At 31.8% G+C, this 25,052-nt stretch overlaps 1 protein-coding gene across 1 annotated transcript in view; it reads right to left on the bottom strand.

Moving 5' to 3' along the window:
* Positions 1 to 17,849: 17,849 nt before the first annotated feature.
* LOC139503656 (chitin synthase chs-2-like) overlaps positions 17,850 to 25,052 on the bottom strand; it is a 47,369-nt gene continuing 40,166 nt past the window's right edge. Inside the window, exons 15-17 of the mRNA XM_071293477.1 lie at positions 23,686 to 23,942; positions 23,104 to 23,306; positions 17,850 to 21,817 (exon numbers count right to left, since the gene is read on the bottom strand). Of these exons, the coding sequence (XP_071149578.1) occupies positions 20,346 to 21,817; positions 23,104 to 23,306; positions 23,686 to 23,942 (1,932 nt within the window). The 3' untranslated portion in view covers positions 17,850 to 20,345. The remainder of the gene's footprint in view (positions 21,818 to 23,103; positions 23,307 to 23,685; positions 23,943 to 25,052) is intronic.

Below are 25,052 nucleotides of genomic sequence, written 5' to 3' on the forward strand. Positions count from 1 at the left end.
CTTGACTCTTCAATACCTTGGATTTTTTACTTAACCCATGTTAAAAATTGTGGAAAGTCTTTTAAGTAGTAGAACAAACAAGAAAAAAATCAACAAAACTGATCTTGATATTGAAAGTTTATGTTCCTGTAGCCCAAAATTAAATTTTCAAGTATTTTCTATCAAAGTCATACATTACAGTCAGTTTAAATTGAGCTGTGAAATTTGTAATATAAGTCACATTATGCTCAGATAAGCTGTTTCTGACTTCAAATTGACTAAGGATTAAGAATAAAGCAAAGCAAAGATTTCTGAGCAACTTTTTTGGCTCTTTAAGGGAAATGCGCTGAAACCTCAAATTCAGAAAACAATTGATTTGTTTTACTTAACTGATCATATGAAGTGATAGTAGTCACATTTCAATCTTTTTTGGGGCAAAAAGTCACATATTGCAAACTTAGAGCCTTAAACTTGAATTTGTGCTATTTTTAGCTTTTCCCACCCTAACAATATGCTTTACATAAAAAAAAATGTCCCAAATTGTTATAAATGCACAGTAAGTTGTTTCTGTGGTATCAACATTAAAACATGGTTATTTTACTACCAAAATAAGTTGTTGTCATCAAGATTTAATGAAATTATTTGATTTTTATCCCTTATATCATTGCGTCATAGCATGTATTTGGCAGATAACATAGCCTGATGTAAACATTGCAAAAACTCACAAAAATCCCATTTATTATCTCAAATGAAAGTTTTATACCTTAAGTTGTATCAACTGATAGTAAATAAAAACAGTTAAATGACCATGACTGCACTTTTGATCATTTAACAGTCCCATTACTTAAACCAGGTTTAAAAAAGGGGGGTCAATATTCCTTGACTCTTCAATACCTTGGATTTTTTACTTAACCCATGTTAAAAATTGTGGAAAGTCTTTTAAGTAGTAGAACAAACAAGAAAAAAATCAACAAAACTGATCTTGATATTGAAAGTTTATGTTCCTGTAGCCCAAAATTAAATTTTCAAGTATTTTCTATCAAAGTCATACATTACAGTCAGTTTAAATTGAGCTGTGAAATTTGTAATATAAGTCACATTATGCTCAGATAAGCTGTTTCTGACTTCAAATTGACTAAGGATTAAGAATAAAGCAAAGCAAAGATTTCTGAGCAACTTTTTTGGCTCTTTAAGGGAAATGCGCTGAAACCTCAAATTCAGAAAACAATTGATTTTTTTTACTTAACTGATCATATGAAGTGATAGTAGTCACATTTCAATCTTTTTTGGGGCAAAAAGTCACATATTGCAAACTTAGAGCCTTAAACTTGAATTTGTGCTATTTTTAGCTTTTCCCACCCTAACAATATGCTTTACATAAAAAAAAATGTCCCAAATTGTTATAAATGCACAGTAAGTTGTTTCTGTGGTATCAGCATTAAAACATGGTTATTTTACTACCAAAATAAGTTGTTGTCATCAAGATTTAATGAAATTATTTGATTTTTATCCCTTATATCATTGCGTCATAGCATGTATTTGGCAGATAACATAGCCTGATGTAAACATTGCAAAAACTCACAAAAATCCCATTTATTATCTCAAATGAAAGTTTTATACCTTAAGTTGTATCAACTGATAGTAAATAAAAACAGTTAAATGACCATGACTGCACTTTTGATCATTTAACAGTCCCATTACTTAAACCAGGTTTAAAAAAGGGGGGTCAATATTCCTTGACTCTTCAATACCTTGGATTTTTTACTTAACCCATGTTAAAAATTGTGGAAAGTCTTTTAAGTAGTAGAACAAACAAGAAAAAAATCAACAAAACTGATCTTGATATTGAAAGTTTATGTTCCTGTAGCCCAAAATTAAATTTTCAAGTATTTTCTATCAAAGTCATACATTACAGTCAGTTTAAATTGAGCTGTGAAATTTGTAATATAAGTCACATTATGCTCAGATAAGCTGTTTCTGACTTCAAATTGACTAAGGATTAAGAATAAAGCAAAGCAAAGATTTCTGAGCAACTTTTTTGGCTCTTTAGGTGTCAGACCACCAATTACTCCCTCAAATTTAGAACGTATGTAAAAGTAGGCCTACTCGGGACAAAAAATAGTGCATTTGATGTCATTGTTTACTTAAACTACCAAACAAATTTGCAGAAATGAAACTTTTGGTGAAAGAGAAATATATTAAGACCATTTTGAGCCCAAATTAACTTGTCTATGAGTTGAAATTAAAAATTGAGGATTAATGCGCTCCATAGTATACTAATTTAAGATTTCAAGAAAACCAGGGGTTATTTTTAGTGGTACATCCATTCGGAAGGTCTCTTCTTTCTTATATGGCTTTAAAGGTATGTCGAAAATTGGCATGAAGAAAGGTGATACCTGTACGATTCAGGACATACATGGTTTGTAAGAGGTTAAACTTAAGATAAAAAAATTGGAAAGCTATGAAAATTGCAAAATTTGGTTGAACAGATAGGGACTTTTAATTGGTGGTCTGACACCTTTAAGGGAAATGCGCTGAAACCTCAAATTCAGAAAACAATTGATTTTTTTTACTTAACTGATCATATGAAGTGATAGTAGTCACATTTCAATCTTTTTTGGGGCAAAAAGTCACATATTGCAAACTTAGAGCCTTAAACTTGAATTTGTGCTATTTTTAGCTTTTCCCACCCTAACAATATGCTTTACATAAAAAAAAATGTCCCAAATTGTTATAAATGCACAGTAAGTTGTTTCTGTGGTATCAACATTAAAACATGGTTATTTTACTACCAAAATAAGTTGTTGTCATCAAGATTTAATGAAATTATTTGATTTTTATCCCTTATATCATTGCGTCATAGCATGTATTTGGCAGATAACATAGCCTGATGTAAACATTGCAAAAACTCACAAAAATCCCATTTATTATCTCAAATGAAAGTTTTATACCTTAAGTTGTATCAACTGATAGTAAATAAAAACAGTTAAATGACCATGACTGCACTTTTGATCATTTAACAGTCCCATTACTTAAACCAGGTTTAAAAAAGGGGGGTCAATATTCCTTGACTCTTCAATACCTTGGATTTTTTACTTAACCCATGTTAAAAATTGTGGAAAGTCTTTTAAGTAGTAGAACAAACAAGAAAAAAATCAACAAAACTGATCTTGATATTGAAAGTTTATGTTCCTGTAGCCCAAAATTAAATTTTCAAGTATTTTCTATCAAAGTCATACATTACAGTCAGTTTAAATTGAGCTGTGAAATTTGTAATATAAGTCACATTATGCTCAGATAAGCTGTTTCTGACTTCAAATTGACTAAGGATTAAGAATAAAGCAAAGCAAAGATTTCTGAGCAACTTTTTTGGCTCTTTAAGGGAAATGCGCTGAAACCTCAAATTCAGAAAACAATTGATTTGTTTTACTTAACTGATCATATGAAGTGATAGTAGTCACATTTCAATCTTTTTTGGGGCAAAAAGTCACATATTGCAAACTTAGAGCCTTAAACTTGAATTTGTGCTATTTTTAGCTTTTCCCACCCTAACAATATGCTTTACATAAAAAAAAATGTCCCAAATTGTTATAAATGCACAGTAAGTTGTTTCTGTGGTATCAACATTAAAACATGGTTATTTTACTACCAAAATAAGTTGTTGTCATCAAGATTTAATGAAATTATTTGATTTTTATCCCTTATATCATTGCGTCATAGCATGTATTTGGCAGATAACATAGCCTGATGTAAACATTGCAAAAACTCACAAAAATCCCATTTATTATCTCAAATGAAAGTTTTATACCTTAAGTTGTATCAACTGATAGTAAATAAAAACAGTTAAATGACCATGACTGCACTTTTGATCATTTAACAGTCCCATTACTTAAACCAGGTTTAAAAAAGGGGGGTCAATATTCCTTGACTCTTCAATACCTTGGATTTTTTACTTAACCCATGTTAAAAATTGTGGAAAGTCTTTTAAGTAGTAGAACAAACAAGAAAAAAATCAACAAAACTGATCTTGATATTGAAAGTTTATGTTCCTGTAGCCCAAAATTAAATTTTCAAGTATTTTCTATCAAAGTCATACATTACAGTCAGTTTAAATTGAGCTGTGAAATTTGTAATATAAGTCACATTATGCTCAGATAAGCTGTTTCTGACTTCAAATTGACTAAGGATTAAGAATAAAGCAAAGCAAAGATTTCTGAGCAACTTTTTTGGCTCTTTAAGGGAAATGCGCTGAAACCTCAAATTCAGAAAACAATTGATTTTTTTTACTTAACTGATCATATGAAGTGATAGTAGTCACATTTCAATCTTTTTTGGGGCAAAAAGTCACATATTGCAAACTTAGAGCCTTAAACTTGAATTTGTGCTATTTTTAGCTTTTCCCACCCTAACAATATGCTTTACATAAAAAAAAATGTCCCAAATTGTTATAAATGCACAGTAAGTTGTTTCTGTGGTATCAGCATTAAAACATGGTTATTTTACTACCAAAATAAGTTGTTGTCATCAAGATTTAATGAAATTATTTGATTTTTATCCCTTATATCATTGCGTCATAGCATGTATTTGGCAGATAACATAGCCTGATGTAAACATTGCAAAAACTCACAAAAATCCCATTTATTATCTCAAATGAAAGTTTTATACCTTAAGTTGTATCAACTGATAGTAAATAAAAACAGTTAAATGACCATGACTGCACTTTTGAACATTTAACAGTCCCATTACTTAAACCAGGTTTAAAAAAGGGGGGTCAATATTCCTTGACTCTTCAATACCTTGGATTTTTTACTTAACCCATGTTAAAAATTGTGGAAAGTCTTTTAAGTAGTAGAACAAACAAGAAAAAAATCAACAAAACTGATCTTGATATTGAAAGTTTATGTTCCTGTAGCCCAAAATTAAATTTTCAAGTATTTTCTATCAAAGTCATACATTACAGTCAGTTTAAATTGAGCTGTGAAATTTGTAATATAAGTCACATTATGCTCAGATAAGCTGTTTCTGACTTCAAATTGACTAAGGATTAAGAATAAAGCAAAGCAAAGATTTCTGAGCAACTTTTTTGGCTCTTTAAGGGAAATGCGCTGAAACCTCAAATTCAGAAAACAATTGATTTTTTTTACTTAACTGATCATATGAAGTGATAGTAGTCACATTTCAATCTTTTTTGGGGCAAAAAGTCACATATTGCAAACTTAGAGCCTTAAACTTGAATTTGTGCTATTTTTAGCTTTTCCCACCCTAACAATATGCTTTACATAAAAAAAAATGTCCCAAATTGTTATAAATGCACAGTAAGTTGTTTCTGTGGTATCAACATTAAAACATGGTTATTTTACTACCAAAATAAGTTGTTGTCATCAAGATTTAATGAAATTATTTGATTTTTATCCCTTATATCATTGCGTCATAGCATGTATTTGGCAGATAACATAGCCTGATGTAAACATTGCAAAAACTCACAAAAATCCCATTTATTATCTCAAATGAAAGTTTTATACCTTAAGTTGTATCAACTGATAGTAAATAAAAACAGTTAAATGACCATGACTGCACTTTTGATCATTTAACAGTCCCATTACTTAAACCAGGTTTAAAAAAGGGGGGTCAATATTCCTTGACTCTTCAATACCTTGGATTTTTTACTTAACCCATGTTAAAAATTGTGGAAAGTCTTTTAAGTAGTAGAACAAACAAGAAAAAAATCAACAAAACTGATCTTGATATTGAAAGTTTATGTTCCTGTAGCCCAAAATTAAATTTTCAAGTATTTTCTATCAAAGTCATACATTACAGTCAGTTTAAATTGAGCTGTGAAATTTGTAATATAAGTCACATTATGCTCAGATAAGCTGTTTCTGACTTCAAATTGACTAAGGATTAAGAATAAAGCAAAGCAAAGATTTCTGAGCAACTTTTTTGGCTCTTTAAGGGAAATGCGCTGAAACCTCAAATTCAGAAAACAATTGATTTTTTTTACTTAACTGATCATATGAAGTGATAGTAGTCACATTTCAATCTTTTTTGGGGCAAAAAGTCACATATTGCAAACTTAGAGCCTTAAACTTGAATTTGTGCTATTTTTAGCTTTTCCCACCCTAACAATATGCTTTACATAAAAAAAAATGTCCCAAATTGTTATAAATGCACAGTAAGTTGTTTCTGTGGTATCAGCATTAAAACATGGTTATTTTACTACCAAAATAAGTTGTTGTCATCAAGATTTAATGAAATTATTTGATTTTTATCCCTTATATCATTGCGTCATAGCATGTATTTGGCAGATAACATAGCCTGATGTAAACATTGCAAAAACTCACAAAAATCCCATTTATTATCTCAAATGAAAGTTTTATACCTTAAGTTGTATCAACTGATAGTAAATAAAAACAGTTAAATGACCATGACTGCACTTTTGATCATTTAACAGTCCCATTACTTAAACCAGGTTTAAAAAAGGGGGGTCAATATTCCTTGACTCTTCAATACCTTGGATTTTTTACTTAACCCATGTTAAAAATTGTGGAAAGTCTTTTAAGTAGTAGAACAAACAAGAAAAAAATCAACAAAACTGATCTTGATATTGAAAGTTTATGTTCCTGTAGCCCAAAATTAAATTTTCAAGTATTTTCTATCAAAGTCATACATTACAGTCAGTTTAAATTGAGCTGTGAAATTTGTAATATAAGTCACATTATGCTCAGATAAGCTGTTTCTGACTTCAAATTGACTAAGGATTAAGAATAAAGCAAAGCAAAGATTTCTGAGCAACTTTTTTGGCTCTTTAAGGGAAATGCGCTGAAACCTCAAATTCAGAAAACAATTGATTTTTTTTACTTAACTGATCATATGAAGTGATAGTAGTCACATTTCAATCTTTTTTGGGGCAAAAAGTCACATATTGCAAACTTAGAGCCTTAAACTTGAATTTGTGCTATTTTTAGCTTTTCCCACCCTAACAATATGCTTTACATAAAAAAAAATGTCCCAAATTGTTATAAATGCACAGTAAGTTGTTTCTGTGGTATCAACATTAAAACATGGTTATTTTACTACCAAAATAAGTTGTTGTCATCAAGATTTAATGAAATTATTTGATTTTTATCCCTTATATCATTGCGTCATAGCATGTATTTGGCAGATAACATAGCCTGATGTAAACATTGCAAAAACTCACAAAAATCCCATTTATTATCTCAAATGAAAGTTTTATACCTTAAGTTGTATCAACTGATAGTAAATAAAAACAGTTAAATGACCATGACTGCACTTTTGATCATTTAACAGTCCCATTACTTAAACCAGGTTTAAAAAAGGGGGGTCAATATTCCTTGACTCTTCAATACCTTGGATTTTTTACTTAACCCATGTTAAAAATTGTGGAAAGTCTTTTAAGTAGTAGAACAAACAAGAAAAAAATCAACAAAACTGATCTTGATATTGAAAGTTTATGTTCCTGTAGCCCAAAATTAAATTTTCAAGTATTTTCTATCAAAGTCATACATTACAGTCAGTTTAAATTGAGCTGTGAAATTTGTAATATAAGTCACATTATGCTCAGATAAGCTGTTTCTGACTTCAAATTGACTAAGGATTAAGAATAAAGCAAAGCAAAGATTTCTGAGCAACTTTTTTGGCTCTTTAAGGGAAATGCGCTGAAACCTCAAATTCAGAAAACAATTGATTTTTTTTACTTAACTGATCATATGAAGTGATAGTAGTCACATTTCAATCTTTTTTGGGGCAAAAAGTCACATATTGCAAACTTAGAGCCTTAAACTTGAATTTGTGCTATTTTTAGCTTTTCCCACCCTAACAATATGCTTTACATAAAAAAAAATGTCCCAAATTGTTATAAATGCACAGTAAGTTGTTTCTGTGGTATCAACATTAAAACATGGTTATTTTACTACCAAAATAAGTTGTTGTCATCAAGATTTAATGAAATTATTTGATTTTTATCCCTTATATCATTGCGTCATAGCATGTATTTGGCAGATAACATAGCCTGATGTAAACATTGCAAAAACTCACAAAAATCCCATTTATTATCTCAAATGAAAGTTTTATACCTTAAGTTGTATCAACTGATAGTAAATAAAAACAGTTAAATGACCATGACTGCACTTTTGATCATTTAACAGTCCCATTACTTAAACCAGGTTTAAAAAAGGGGGGTCAATATTCCTTGACTCTTCAATACCTTGGATTTTTTACTTAACCCATGTTAAAAATTGTGGAAAGTCTTTTAAGTAGTAGAACAAACAAGAAAAAAATCAACAAAACTGATCTTGATATTGAAAGTTTATGTTCCTGTAGCCCAAAATTAAATTTTCAAGTATTTTCTATCAAAGTCATACATTACAGTCAGTTTAAATTGAGCTGTGAAATTTGTAATATAAGTCACATTATGCTCAGATAAGCTGTTTCTGACTTCAAATTGACTAAGGATTAAGAATAAAGCAAAGCAAAGATTTCTGAGCAACTTTTTTGGCTCTTTAAGGGAAATGCGCTGAAACCTCAAATTCAGAAAACAATTGATTTTTTTTACTTAACTGATCATATGAAGTGATAGTAGTCACATTTCAATCTTTTTTGGGGCAAAAAGTCACATATTGCAAACTTAGAGCCTTAAACTTGAATTTGTGCTATTTTTAGCTTTTCCCACCCTAACAATATGCTTTACATAAAAAAAAATGTCCCAAATTGTTATAAATGCACAGTAAGTTGTTTCTGTGGTATCAACATTAAAACATGGTTATTTTACTACCAAAATAAGTTGTTGTCATCAAGATTTAATGAAATTATTTGATTTTTATCCCTTATATCATTGCGTCATAGCATGTATTTGGCAGATAACATAGCCTGATGTAAACATTGCAAAAACTCACAAAAATCCCATTTATTATCTCAAATGAAAGTTTTATACCTTAAGTTGTATCAACTGATAGTAAATAAAAACAGTTAAATGACCATGACTGCACTTTTGATCATTTAACAGTCCCATTACTTAAACCAGGTTTAAAAAAGGGGGGTCAATATTCCTTGACTCTTCAATACCTTGGATTTTTTACTTAACCCATGTTAAAAATTGTGGAAAGTCTTTTAAGTAGTAGAACAAACAAGAAAAAAATCAACAAAACTGATCTTGATATTGAAAGTTTATGTTCCTGTAGCCCAAAATTAAATTTTCAAGTATTTTCTATCAAAGTCATACATTACAGTCAGTTTAAATTGAGCTGTGAAATTTGTAATATAAGTCACATTATGCTCAGATAAGCTGTTTCTGACTTCAAATTGACTAAGGATTAAGAATAAAGCAAAGCAAAGATTTCTGAGCAACTTTTTTGGCTCTTTAAGGGAAATGCGCTGAAACCTCAAATTCAGAAAACAATTGATTTTTTTTACTTAACTGATCATATGAAGTGATAGTAGTCACATTTCAATCTTTTTTGGGGCAAAAAGTCACATATTGCAAACTTAGAGCCTTAAACTTGAATTTGTGCTATTTTTAGCTTTTCCCACCCTAACAATATGCTTTACATAAAAAAAAATGTCCCAAATTGTTATAAATGCACAGTAAGTTGTTTCTGTGGTATCAACATTAAAACATGGTTATTTTACTACCAAAATAAGTTGTTGTCATCAAGATTTAATGAAATTATTTGATTTTTATCCCTTATATCATTGCGTCATAGCATGTATTTGGCAGATAACATAGCCTGATGTAAACATTGCAAAAACTCACAAAAATCCCATTTATTATCTCAAATGAAAGTTTTATACCTTAAGTTGTATCAACTGATAGTAAATAAAAACAGTTAAATGACCATGACTGCACTTTTGATCATTTAACAGTCCCATTACTTAAACCAGGTTTAAAAAAGGGGGGTCAATATTCCTTGACTCTTCAATACCTTGGATTTTTTACTTAACCCATGTTAAAAATTGTGGAAAGTCTTTTAAGTAGTAGAACAAACAAGAAAAAAATCAACAAAACTGATCTTGATATTGAAAGTTTATGTTCCTGTAGCCCAAAATTAAATTTTCAAGTATTTTCTATCAAAGTCATACATTACAGTCAGTTTAAATTGAGCTGTGAAATTTGTAATATAAGTCACATTATGCTCAGATAAGCTGTTTCTGACTTCAAATTGACTAAGGATTAAGAATAAAGCAAAGCAAAGATTTCTGAGCAACTTTTTTGGCTCTTTAGGTGTCAGACCACCAATTACTCCCTCAAATTTAGAACGTATGTAAAAGTAGGCCTACTCGGGACAAAAAATAGTGCATTTGATGTCATTGTTTACTTAAACTACCAAACAAATTTGCAGAAATGAAACTTTTGGTGAAAGAGAAATATATTAAGACCATTTTGAGCCCAAATTAACTTGTCTATGAGTTGAAATTAAAAATTGAGGATTAATGCGCTCCATAGTATACTAATTTAAGATTTCAAGAAAACCAGGGGTTATTTTTAGTGGTACATCCATTCGGAAGGTCTCTTCTTTCTTATATGGCTTTAAAGGTATGTCGAAAATTGGCATGAAGAAAGGTGATACCTGTACGATTCAGGACATACATGGTTTGTAAGAGGTTAAACTTAAGATAAAAAAATTAGAAAGCTATGAAAATTGCAAAATTTGGTTGAACAGATAGGGACTTTTAATTGGTGGTCTGACACCTTTAAGGGAAATGCGCTGAAACCTCAAATTCAGAAAACAATTGATTTTTTTTACTTAACTGATCATATGAAGTGATAGTAGTCACATTTCAATCTTTTTTGGGGCAAAAAGTCACATATTGCAAACTTAGAGCCTTAAACTTGAATTTGTGCTATTTTTAGCTTTTCCCACCCTAACAATATGCTTTACATAAAAAAAAATGTCCCAAATTGTTATAAATGCACAGTAAGTTGTTTCTGTGGTATCAACATTAAAACATGGTTATTTTACTACCAAAATAAGTTGTTGTCATCAAGATTTAATGAAATTATTTGATTTTTATCCCTTATATCATTGCGTCATAGCATGTATTTGGCAGATAACATAGCCTGATGTAAACATTGCAAAAACTCACAAAAATCCCATTTAATATCTCAAATGAAAGTTTTATACCTTAAGTTGTATCAACTGATAGTAAATAAAAACAGTTAAATGACCATGACTGCACTTTTGATCATTTAACAGTCCCATTACTTAAACCAGGTTTAAAAAAGGGGGGTCAATATTCCTTGACTCTTCAATACCTTGGATTTTTTACTTAACCCATGTTAAAAATTGTGGAAAGTCTTTTAAGTAGTAGAACAAACAAGAAAAAAATCAACAAAACTGATCTTGATATTGAAAGTTTATGTTCCTGTAGCCCAAAATTAAATTTTCAAGTATTTTCTATCAAAGTCATACATTACAGTCAGTTTAAATTGAGCTGTGAAATTTGTAATATAAGTCACATTATGCTCAGATAAGCTGTTTCTGACTTCAAATTGACTAAGGATTAAGAATAAAGCAAAGCAAAGATTTCTGAGCAACTTTTTTGGCTCTTTAAGGGAAATGCGCTGAAACCTCAAATTAAGAACAATTGATTTTTTTTACTTAAATGATCATATGAAGTGATAGTAGTCACATTTCAATCTTTTTTGGGGCAAAAAGTCACATATTGCAAACTTAGAGCCTTAAACTTGAATTTGTGCTATTTTTAGCTTTTCCCACCCTAACAATATGCTTTACATAAAAAAAATGTCCCAAATTGTTATAAATGCACAGTAAGTTGTTTCTGTGGTATCAACATTAAAACATGGTTATTTTACTACCAAAATAAGTTGTTGTCATCAAGATTTAATGAAATTATTTGATTTTTATCCCTTATATCATTGCGTCATAGCATGTATTTGGCAGATAACATAGCCTGATGTAAACATTGCAAAAACTCACAAAAATCCCATTTATTATCTCAAATGAAAGTTTTATACCTTAAGTTGTATCAACTGATAGTAAATAAAAACAGTTAAATGACCATGACTGCACTTTTGATCATTTAACAGTCCCATTACTTAAACCAGGTTTAAAAAAGGGGGGTCAATATTCCTTGACTCTTCAATACCTTGGATTTTTTACTTAACCCATGTTAAAAATTGTGGAAAGTCTTTTAAGTAGTAGAACAAACAAGAAAAAAATCAACAAAACTGATCTAGATATTGAAAGTTTATGTTCCTGTAGCCCAAAATTAAATTTTCAAGTATTTTCTATCAAAGTCATACATTACAGTCAGTTTAAATTGAGCTGTGAAATTTGTAATATAAGTCACATTATGCTCAGATAAGCTGTTTCTGACTTCAAATTGACTAAGGATTAAGAATAAAGCAAAGCAAAGATTTCTGAGCAACTTTTTTGGCTCTTTAGGTGTCAGACCACCAATTACTCCCTCAAATTTAGAACGTATGTAAAAGTAGGCCTACTCGGGACAAAAAATAGTGCATTTGATGTCATTGTTTACTTAAACTACCAAACAAATTTGCAGAAATGAAACTTTTGGTGAAAGAGAAATATATTAAGACCATTTTGAGCCCAAATTAACTTGTCTATGAGTTGAAATTAAAAATTGAGGATTAATGCGCTCCATAGTATACTAATTTAAGATTTCAAGAAAACCAGGGGTTATTTTTAGTGGTACATCCATTCGGAAGGTCTCTTCTTTCTTATATGGCTTTAAAGGTATGTCGAAAATTGGCATGAAGAAAGGTGATACCTGTACGATTCAGGACATACATGGTTTGTAAGAGGTTAAACTTAAGATAAAAAAATTAGAAAGCTATGAAAATTGCAAAATTTGGTTGAACAGATAGGGACTTTTAATTGGTGGTCTGACACCTTTAAGGGAAATGCGCTGAAACCTCAAATTCAGAAAACAATTGATTTTTTTTACTTAACTGATCATATGAAGTGATAGTAGTCACATTTCAATCTTTTTTGGGGCAAAAAGTCACATATTGCAAACTTAGAGCCTTAAACTTGAATTTGTGCTATTTTTAGCTTTTCCCACCCTAACAATATGCTTTACATAAAAAAAATGTCCCAAATTGCTATAAATGCACAGTAAGTTGTTTCTGTGGTATCAACATTAAAACATGGTTATTTTACTACCAAAATAAGTTGTTGTCATCAAGATTTAATGAAATTATTTGATTTTTATCCCTTATATCATTGCGTCATAGCATGTATTTGGCAGATAACATAGCCTGATGTAAACATTGCAAAAACTCACAAAAAACCCATTTATTATCTCAAATGAAAGTTTTATACCTTAAGTTGTATCAACTGATAGTAAATAAAAACAGTTAAATGACCATGACTGCACTTTTGATCATTTAACAGTCCCATTACTTAAACCAGGTTTAAAAAAGGGGGGTCAATATTCCTTGACTCTTCAATACCTTGGATTTTTTACTTAACCCATGTTAAAAATTGTGGAAAGTCTTTTAAGTAGTAGAACAAACAAGAAAAAAATCAACAAAACTGATCTTGATATTGAAAGTTTATGTTCCTGTAGCCCAAAATTAAATTTTCAAGTATTTTCTATCAAAGTCATACATTACAGTCAGTTTAAATTGAGCTGTGAAATTTGTAATATAAGTCACATTATGCTCAGATAAGCTGTTTCTGACTTCAAATTGACTAAGGATTAAGAATAAAGCAAAGCAAAGATTTCTGAGCAACTTTTTTGGCTCTTTAGGTGTCAGACCACCAATTACTCCCTCAAATTTAGAACGTATGTAAAAGTAGGCCTACTCGGGACAAAAAATAGTGCATTTGATGTCATTGTTTACTTAAACTACCAAACAAATTTGCAGAAATGAAACTTTTGGTGAAAGAGAAATATATTAAGACCATTTTGAGCCCAAATTAACTTGTCTATGAGTTGAAATTAAAAATTGAGGATTAATGCGCTCCATAGTATACTAATTTAAGATTTCAAGAAAACCAGGGGTTATTTTTAGTGGTACATCCATTCGGAAGGTCTCTTCTTTCTTATATGGCTTTAAAGGTATGTCGAAAATTGGCATGAAGAAAGGTGATACCTGTACGATTCAGGACATACATGGTTTGTAAGAGGTTAAACTTAAGATAAAAAAATTAGAAAGCTATGAAAATTGCAAAATTTGGTTGAACAGATAGGGACTTTTAATTGGTGGTCTGACACCTTTAAGGGAAATGCGCTGAAACCTCAAATTCAGAAAACAATTGATTTTTTTTACTTAACTGATCATATGAAGTGATAGTAGTCACATTTCAATCTTTTTTGGGGCAAAAAGTCACATATTGCAAACTTAGAGCCTTAAACTTGAATTTGTGCTATTTTTAGCTTTTCCCACCCTAACAATATGCTTTACATAAAAAAAAATGTCCCAAATTGTTATAAATGCACAGTAAGTTGTTTCTGTGGTATCAACATTAAAACATGGTTATTTTACTACCAAAATAAGTTGTTGTCATCAAGATTTAATGAAATTATTTGATTTTTATCCCTTATATCATTGCGTCATAGCATGTATTTGGCAGATAACATAGCCTGATGTAAACATTGCAAAAACTCACAAAAATCCCATTTATTATCTCAAATGAAAGTTTTATACCTTAAGTTGTATCAACTGATAGTAAATAAAAACAGTTAAATGACCATGACTGCACTTTTGATCATTTAACAGTCCCATTACTTAAACCAGGTTTAAAAAAGGGGGGTCAATATTCCTTGACTCTTCAATACCTTGGATTTTTTACTTAACCCATGTTAAAAATTGTGGAAAGTCTTTTAAGTAGTAGAACAAACAAGAAAAAAATCAACAAAACTGATCTTGATATTGAAAGTTTATGTTCCTGTAGCCCAAAATTAAATTTTCAAGTATTTTCTATCAAAGTCATACATTACAGTCAGTTTAAATTGAGCTGTGAAATTTGTAATATAAGTCACATTATGCTCAGATAAGCTGTTTCTGACTTCAAATTGACTAAGGATTAAGAATAAAGCAAAGCAAAGATTTCTGAGCAACTTTTTTGGCTCTTTAAGGGAAATGCGCTGAAACCTCAAATTCAGAAAACAATTGATTTTTTTTACTTAACTGATCATATGAAGTGATAGTAGTCACATTTCAATCTTTTTTGGGGCAAAAAGTCACATATTGCAAACTTAGAGCCTTAAACTTGAATTTGTGCTATTTTTAGCTTTTCCCACCCTAACAATATGCTTTACATAAAAAAAAATGTCCCAAATTGTTATAAATGCACAGTAAGTTGTTTCTGTGGTATCAACATTAAAACATGGTTATTTTACTACCAAAATAAGTTGTTGTCATCAAGATTTAATGAAATTATTTGATTTTTATCCCTTATATCATTGCGTCATAGCATGTATTTGGCAGATAACATAGCCTGATGTAAACATTGCAAAAACTCACAAAAATCCCATTTATTATCTCAAATGAAAGTTTTATACCTTAAGTTGTATCAACTGATAGTAAATAAAAACAGTTAAATGACCATGACTGCACTTTTGATCATTTAACAGTCCCATTACTTAAACCAGGTTTAAAAAAGGGGGGTCAATATTCCTTGACTCTTCAATACCTTGGATTTTTTACTTAACCCATGTTAAAAATTGTGGAAAGTCTTTTAAGTAGTAGAACAAACAAGAAAAAAATCAACAAAACTGATCTTGATATTGAAAGTTTATGTTCCTGTAGCCCAAAATTAAATTTTCAAGTATTTTCTATCAAAGTCATACATTACAGTCAGTTTAAATTGAGCTGTGAAATTTGTAATATAAGTCACATTATGCTCAGATAAGCTGTTTCTGACTTCAAATTGACTAAGGATTAAGAATAAAGCAAAGCAAAGATTTCTGAGCAACTTTTTTGGCTCTTTAGGTGTCAGACCACCAATTACTCCCTCAAATTTAGAACGTATGTAAAAGTAGGCCTACTCGGGACAAAAAATAGTGCATTTGATGTCATTGTTTACTTAAACTACCAAACAAATTTGCAGAAATGAAACTTTTGGTGAAAGAGAAATATATTAAGACCATTTTGAGCCCAAATTAACTTGTCTATGAGTTGAAATTAAAAATTGAGGATTAATGCGCTCCATAGTATACTAATTTAAGATTTCAAGAAAACCAGGGGTTATTTTTAGTGGTACATCCATTCGGAAGGTCTCTTCTTTCTTATATGGCTTTAAAGGTATGTCGAAAATTGGCATGAAGAAAGGTGATACCTGTACGATTCAGGACATACATGGTTTGTAAGAGGTTAAACTTAAGATAAAAAAATTAGAAAGCTATGAAAATTGCAAAATTTGGTTGAACAGATAGGGACTTTTAATTGGTGGTCTGACACCTAATGAGCTAGCGGATATATTTTTGTTCATTATGTATATCATAGATAGTGATTGTTTTTAGTATTGACGTATGGTATGTGGACAACTTGGATCCAAGTATTTACAGGAATGTTCGTTTTAGATATAAACGCCGGATTACTCGTTACAATTGCAGGACAGCAGCACATGATAAAATGAAATTGTAATCTAAACTCCGTCCAAATGGATTAAATACCTAGAACTTGTTTTTCTTTTTTCTTTTTTTGTTGTTTTTTTTAGGGGGGAGGGGAGGCCTTAGGCTCGATGTCCGAGCTGTCAAAATGGTTAAACTAATGCATAACTCGCCTGTCAACACTGGGGTTTTGAGTTGGAATCCCGCACTGGGCTGAAGGTGTATTCGACTCAAATCTTAATTGACTTGAATTGTCAGTTTGTTAAGCTTTTCCTAAATCAAATTGTGTTCTCTTTTTTCCCAATTTTGTCAGATTTTAAATATTTGTGTCTGTCTATTTGTTTCTTATATATTATATGTATATATAACATTGAGAATGGAAATGGGGAATGTGTCAAAGAGACAACAACTCGACCAAAGAGCAGACAACAACCGAAGGCTACCAATGGATCTTCAACGCAGCGGAGGTGGGCCATAGCTGGCTCTTAAATAAAAAATGTGTACAAGTTCAGTGAAAATGGACGCCATACTGAACTTCAAAACATTTAAATGAAATATATTTTTTTTAAACCGCACAAGACTAACAAAGGTCAGAGGGTCCCAACATGAGACAGGCGCCAAAATGCGGTGGGGTTAAACACGCTTTGGAAGATCTCAGCCCTCCCCCTATTCCTCTGGTCAATATAGAATAAAGAAACACACATCAATATGCACAGTAAAACTCAATTTAAAAGAAGTCCGAGTCCGATGTATTTCGTCGGGTTGTTGTCTCTTAAGACATATTCCCCATTTCCATGAACTGAACGCAAAAAACAAATTGATAAATCATTTACCAAAATAAATGGAAATGGGGAATGTGTCAAAGAGACAACAACCCAACCATAGAGCAGACAACAGCAGAAGGCCACCAATGGGTTTTCAATGCAGCGAGAAACTACTAACTCGGAGGCGTCCTTCAGCTGGCCCCTAAAAAAATTGTATACTAGTTCATGAATAATGGGCGTCATACTAAACTCCGAAATATACACGAGAAACTAAAATTAAAAAATGATACAAAAAGTTTTTTTTTTTTTAAAGTTTAACGACCACGACGGACGCCAGGTGATTACAATAACTCAAATGATCAGTTGGCACGATGAGCTTAAAGGGGACCGAGGCCGTTTGAATACTTTATGATACTTTCATTCACCTAGCTCTTGTACTTGAAGTATGCTTCGGTTTAGTCATTTTGTGATTTGTAGCAGTTAAAATCTCAGTGTGGATTTTTGCATACCCCATTATTCATTATTGTGGCCACGTGAAAAACAAAATCAAAACGCCATACACATTTTATTACAAAAATAGATAAAATATAGTAATCAGTTTCAGTCCTAAAGACCAAATCTACAGTGCAACCGTATGTCTAGATCAAATCTACAGTGCAACCGTATGTCTATATCTTTATCTACAGTGCAACCGTATGTCTAGATCTTTATCTACAGTGCAACCGTATGTCTAGATCTTTATCTAAAGTAATACAAACATCAATCAGTATCAATTAAATGTAAACACAAATTTAAATATGCAAAACCTATTATAAAACAAATCCTTCAAATACTGCATCTCTAAACTAAACTCGTGCATCATGATACTTGAATCAAGCATAACTATAACAACAGTAAAATGACCTTTGTGAACCGCGTACATGTCAGCTTCTATCAGGAAGTACGACTTATAGAGGTTTCACTGTAACTATACAACCAGGTACAGATCTGGTGAAACTTAATAGGTTGCGTGGTACATGAGCGGCAAGTGGCAGCAATAGCGAAGAATTCATTTTTTTTAAACATCCCGTTTTGTTTTTTAGGTCAAATATATATTTAAATTTGTATCAGTTCTATCAGTCTTGCATTATGGAACGACCATTTAACTTTATTAAAGGTGGAGGGATGCTATGGTTTTTGCTAAAAAAATATTCTGATCCTCAATTCGACGAACAAATTATTGTGGTCAATCTGATGACAAAAAAAAATCCAGATTTTTTCCTTACCCTACAGTATTATTTTTTTTTGATTGATAGCTTAGTAAAACTTAAAAAAAATATTCATATACTCAGACAAAAATTCATAAACTTCCCTGAAGTTATTATACTAAAACTCCGTCCAAATGAATTAAATACCTAGTACTAGTTTTTATTGGGGGGTCGGAGAAGGCTCATTGACCTTGTGATCTAAGTAGTCGAACTACTGCAGAGGCGGATTTAGAGGGGGGCCCAGGTCCCCCCTTTTTGGGAAAAAAATTGGTTGCTTATATAGGGAATCACTGAAGCGTGACTGAAGCGGGCCCCCTCTTAGGTCAGTTAGTGGGCCCCCACTTATGAAAATTTCTGGATACGCCACTGTACTGTTTAACCAGCGGGTCGACACTGGGATTGTGAGTTGAAATCCCACTAGTGGCAGGTGACTCTAATTGACTAGCATTGCTAGTTTTACTACCGAAGGTCAGTGATTTTCTTCTAGCACTCCAGCCTCCTCTATTAATGATAATGACCGCCACAAAAGAGGTTTAAAAATAGAGTAAATTTAAAACACAAATCAATTAATAGTGATACTATTTAAGTTGATGTATGAAATACTAGGTTCTGGCAGAAATCTATCATGGTCTACAATATGTTTTAATGAGAAAAAATCAGAATAAGGTGACGCGCTTGAATCCAATTAAAGGAAATATTAATAAATTATGAAAATAATTTAAGAATAATCAACTATTTTTTTGAAATTTTACTAAGAATGCATGATTAGATTATGATACGGCGAGTTCTAGACGCTTTATGTCATTTCTTCGTGTTTCTGTTTGAACCTATGATGTTGCCATTTTGTTTTAAGTTGTTATGAACCTTCATCCGCTTTGTCCGTCGTGTGATTTCACCACTGGAGAATATACACCTGATTTCCCGTAATGTTTATAATCATCACAACAGAAAATAAACTACGATACCGAAATTAAGGTTTTGCAAACGTATTTGAGTAGAATAGTCAAAGTTTGAGTAAAACATGTAAGTTCTGTAACGGCACGTTCACGCAGTATATTGGAAAAGAAATGCATTTATAACAATCTCTGATGCATATTAAACTTAATTATATAGAGTATTATATAGCGAACAAATATAAATCTATCCATGTTTTATAAAAATAAAAACTTTGGAACATACAAGGAATAGAATGTAGTCCACTAATTAAAAATGAAAATACTTTATGAAGACGTCATGGTTAAACAAGAACAAAATTATCAAAAATGGATATGTCTTACATGATTTATTTTGAAAGATCAATTTGCAATTATTAGTCCAGCATCATTTATATATAATTACGAGGCATAGCTCTGTCAACCCTCAAATTGATTACTAAAAATACATGAATGAAAAAATGATAAACAAATATTATTTCAGGAATAAACAATATTAATGTAGTACAAATATTTTTTTCCAACTCTATATAGACCTACAATTAGATATACTAGTTTTCATGTTCAGTGGAACACTTGTTAAGCATGTTTATATTTAGATAAAAGAGACTCTTTACAGAACAACAATAATAGTTAGGACCCTTAAATACCAATAAAATAGATGTTATTGTTGTATTTGCCTTTAAAAAAGAAATTCAACACAATTTGTGATTCTTAAATAGCGAATTTAAATACATTGTATGTTCAATACTAGTACGTCATACTACTGTGAATAAATAATTTAAAAAAAATGAACTATCTACACTGTTTCTGCTTTAAACACGTCTATAAGTATAAATAACGGTATTGTAACAATGGAGATTTTAAAACAAAACGTCTGCATCAGCTAAACTGTTTCTAGAACTACCATCTGAATTTACTCGGAAACTTCCCCTAACCGGACGTCCACTCGGATCATCGCTGTCATTTGAGGAATCATCTTTATCGTCATCGTTGTTATCTGAATCACTGTCCGATGCACTTTCTCTTTCATCTTTTTCATTGACAGAAGGAAGCCGCTTAGGTTGGTTTTCTGTACGAGAAGTTTCCGTTTTTGGTACCGTTTCCTCATCGAGATCCGGTTTCATATTTTCGATTTCACTATCGAGTTTATCTAGTCTTTCTTTGTGCTTTGCTTGGGAGACAATATTAGCAAAGTTCAGTTTCGATACGCCACCTAGCTTAGGTAATACTGATCTGAGTTTTTCTCTCGCTCTTTCCTTACGTAAATGTTTAAGTTTATTCAAATGCTCTGTTTTTCTTCTTACTTGTTCTTTGATGTCGTCATTTTTCATCATGGTAACGACCGTGCGAATGGAACTATGGGTAAGTCGTTTCGGACCAAACTGTTGCAGAACAAAGTTCGTCCTATTTATCTCGGGTTTTCTCTCCATTTCTTCCATATTGATGGGCGAAGTACTCATTGTTTCCTCCGCGTCTACAGCCTTCTGAAGTTTTGAATAGTTTCTCATGAAGTTACGACTTAAAGTGCTACGCGCCATTTCCGTCTTTCGTTTTGCAAGTTTCTTCCACAAGGTTTTCCCTTTACGTTGCCCAACCGAATCGTCCCCATATTCAGATTCGTTGTCTGTTATGTCTGTTGCAAATGACTTCACGGAAGAGGTGTCAGAATCTGTTTCTTGCTTATTACTTTGAAATTCTCTCACTAATTTCAAGCCCTCAATTACTTTTATTTCTTTATCGGTTTCTTCCTCAGCAGACTCAAAGATACTACCTAAGATTTTCTTTTTGAAATTAATTTCAGCTGAAGGCGAGGCAACGACGTGTAGAAGGGTAGAATAACGATGAAAGAGCATGCAAATGAATTGTACTAATAACATTATTCCAAAAACAGCAGTGAAAGCGAACGAAATAGGCTCAATATAACCCTGACCATACCCTTTTTCATTCTTTTCCTTCCCATTGTCACAGTTCAATGAAATAGATAATGACCCCAACTCTTGTTTGTTTACTTCTGTCAACGTGTAAACTATGGTCACGAATAGTGCATTCATCAGCAGAAATGCCAAACAAACTTTGTTCCTAAGTTCGCGCAGATCTTGTTTGATTTTCTTTTTAACTTCGTTGGACATATCCAGTGGTTTCAAATACTTTTCAATGAATTTTTCCCAAAAATTTATTTCATTCGGAAGCATATACTCAATTTCACCATATCGAACGTCAGGATCTTCAATCCAAAATGGACAAACCAGTTCATCTCTAGGCTTGTTTCGAAGGTCTTTGAGAATTTCTCTAGAGTTTTCACGTTGCTCCTGCTTTGCAAACAAAGGGTTATCTGCAATGAAAAGGCTAACGTAAAAAAAAAAGATACAACAAAGTGGATCTTTAAGATGATGATTGTTTTGGGAATACTATTATGTCAATAATGAGTTTCGTTAAATCGAACACAACTGAGAATATAATGTAGAAAATGGTGAATATAGTCAATTGTATAGCTAGCTAAAACAAATCTGGTTTTATAACTAGCTAAACCCCTAACTTATATGACAGTTGCGTAAAATAACATTAACTTGACAACGATGTGTGGACAAAACATAGAGACATAATCAGTAAAAATGTCAAAAATAGTGGTACAGCAGTCAACAATGTGTTATTATTTTAATCACTATAAAGAAAACAGATAGTAAACCAAGATACACAAATAGACAAAGCACATTTAATTTAGTAAAAATTAAAGATAAGAATATAAAAATTATAAGTACAGAGCCACTTCAAATGGATATCCCAAAAAAACTAAACAGTAAAAGTAATACTCATGAAGACAAATAAAAGAATACTTTACCACGTTATTGAGATGATAAACAAAGTTTCTTTGATATTCTTGTTTTTGACAAGTGTCGTCTGAAGAACCCTGGCGTGTATGAAAGTTAGAAGAGGTTGACAATGAGAGGCGCACAGATTGTTCTCATCAGAATGCCGACAATTTGTTGAAAAGGTCTGTCTCAAATTTCAACAAATATGTTGTCGAAAAGAAACTCCAGCATACTGATCACTTGTTTTTCTATGTTAAATGATTTACCTTTTGTTCACTATTAACAACATATGCATTATGGTACATGTATATCCCAAAGTAATAAATTTATAAGGTATGGTACTATTGCATTCCTGTAAAGATTGGTTTATACATGTCGAGTGGTTTTTACCATTTTCTACCTAATGAAATGCCTGTACCAAGTCAGGAATATAACAGTTGTTATCCAATCGTTTGAAGTGTTTGAGCTTTTGATTTTGTCATTTTATAAAGGATTTACCCTTTATAATTTCAATTTGAGTTCGGTATTTTTGTTATTTTACAATTTTTATATACCTTTATAATTTCAATTTGAGTTCGGTATTTTTGTTATTTTACAATTTTTATAGAAGTGTTAGAACATGTGCCAAAAATAAAATCACAAATATATTAAACTCCGAGGAAAATTGAAAACGGAAAGTTCCTAATCAAACGATAAAGCAAATCAAATGAAAGGACAACTGTCATATTCCTGACTTGGTTCATGCATTTTCAAATTAAGAAAATTGTGGATTGAAAGATTATTGTTGACTTATAACATTCTAACTTACTGATCATTTCCCCTGCTCTTTCAAAGGCTTCTGGTTGGCGAGAAAAGGGAGTTATATCTTCTTTCGAGTCATTTTGTTTGTATGATGCCACGCTGCGTTGACTGAATGATGTTATTCTGGTATCCATGTCATCAAGTTTTTCAATAATTGCTCGAAGTCTTGTATCTTCTGTTTCTGTTCCAGACTGAGGACAGCACATGCATCTATTTAATGAAAAATGAGAATTAGCCTGGAGTGCTTCGTGTTTCACTAAATTTCCGTCCTCTTTTCCAGAGCCCTAAGATCATCCCCAGAATTTGATGGGGTTCGTGTTGCTCAGTCTTTAGTTTTCTATGTTGGGATTTGTGCACTATTATTTATCTGTTTATCTTTTTCTTTTTAGCTATGGCCAGTGTTAATTTATTTCGACTTATGTGTTCGAAGTTCCCTCTGGAATTTTATGCATTTTTAATGCATTTTTATTTTTATGTAATTATTTTTTAACTTCTCTGTAACCTTTGTACTTGCATGGTTTAATGAGAATAAACTATATCTATATCTATCTATCTAGGTTCCTTTCGCTTTTTTCAAAAGTAAAATTACCTGAATAAATTTCCAAACGAGAACTGGTAATCGGATGTCTTTTTATCAGTAGTCCCAGGGCCCATAACCCAGCTGCGAATATCATCCAATCTTGTCCGATTTTGCGGTAAGCTCGCAGGCGTTCCAGCTGCCGTCCCAGTATCTCTTGTTCCCCATGAAATATCATCTAGGTTTCCCAATGCATATATCATCATTAGCATTGACATGGATGGGATTGCCAAGAAATACAGAAGACCATGTGATAAACACCATACTTCCTGAAAGGCATCGATAAATAAGTATTTAATTAAATTGGAAAACATCTACCCTCAGGGGCGGATCCAGCCATTTTAAAAAGGGGGGGTTCCTAACCCAGGACAAAGGGGGGGGGGGTTCCAATTACATGTCCCCATTCAAATGCATTGATCGTCCAAAAAAAAGGGGGGTTCCAACCCCCGGAACCCCCCCCCCCCCTCTGGATCCGCGCCTGACCCTTCTGTCCGAGGCACCTGTCATTAGCCCCAGTTTTTGCGAGGTTCGTGTTGCTCAGTCCTTGGTTGTCTATGTTGTGTTTTTTGTACTGTTGTTTGTATGTTTGTCTTTTCTTTTTTAGCCATGGCGTTGTCCGTTTATTTTCAACATGTGAGTTTTAATGATACAGTCGTATTCTTTGCCTCTTTCTTTTTTCAATAACATCAATTGTTTTCATAGGCCTCTATTGTTTAAATTGCAATGAGCTCGCTAATAGTGCAGATCTAAGGGTTCAATTTCCAATCTGATCACACCATTACAAAAAGATTTATTTCTATTTTCCCGCTTTCTATTCTTTCAGCATATGCCATTTAGTAGTGGATGACTCAAAGTCAAAGTAATAGTTTCATTTTGATATGATATGTCTTAATGCTGACTGCACATGTTACTTTGTCAGCAAGGTTGCAATTGTACTACACAACACTATTTCATATTTATAATATGTCAGTTAAACAGACACCCAATTGTCAGCTTATAAATTAATAAATTATTATGAAACTAAGGTTCAACCCCCTTAGGCAAAAGTGATCTTGATTTGGCTATAATTGTTTGTATGCCCCTTTAGTCATATAGCCTTAAACGTGTTTGTTACAAACAGTTAGGTTTGATCTTTCATGTGAATGGTTATTTTTAAATCTAGATAAGCGCTTCAGACGCATACAATTTAAAAAGTTTTTTGGAAGTGTGATTTTCTTAAATGAATAAAACGTATATTAGGAAATGAGAGCGACACATATTTTACACTAAGGAATATCATAAAAGTACTGTTAAGATCGGTCCATTATCCCAATATATTACGATTGTTGATAAAATTTGGTGTTGAACACAACTTTTAGCATAGTATTTTGTGAATAACA

The sequence above is a fragment of the Mytilus edulis genome, chromosome 14 (genome assembly GCF_963676685.1).
Source record: "Mytilus edulis chromosome 14, xbMytEdul2.2, whole genome shotgun sequence".
In the NCBI taxonomy this organism is placed as follows: domain Eukaryota; kingdom Metazoa; phylum Mollusca; class Bivalvia; order Mytilida; family Mytilidae; genus Mytilus; species Mytilus edulis.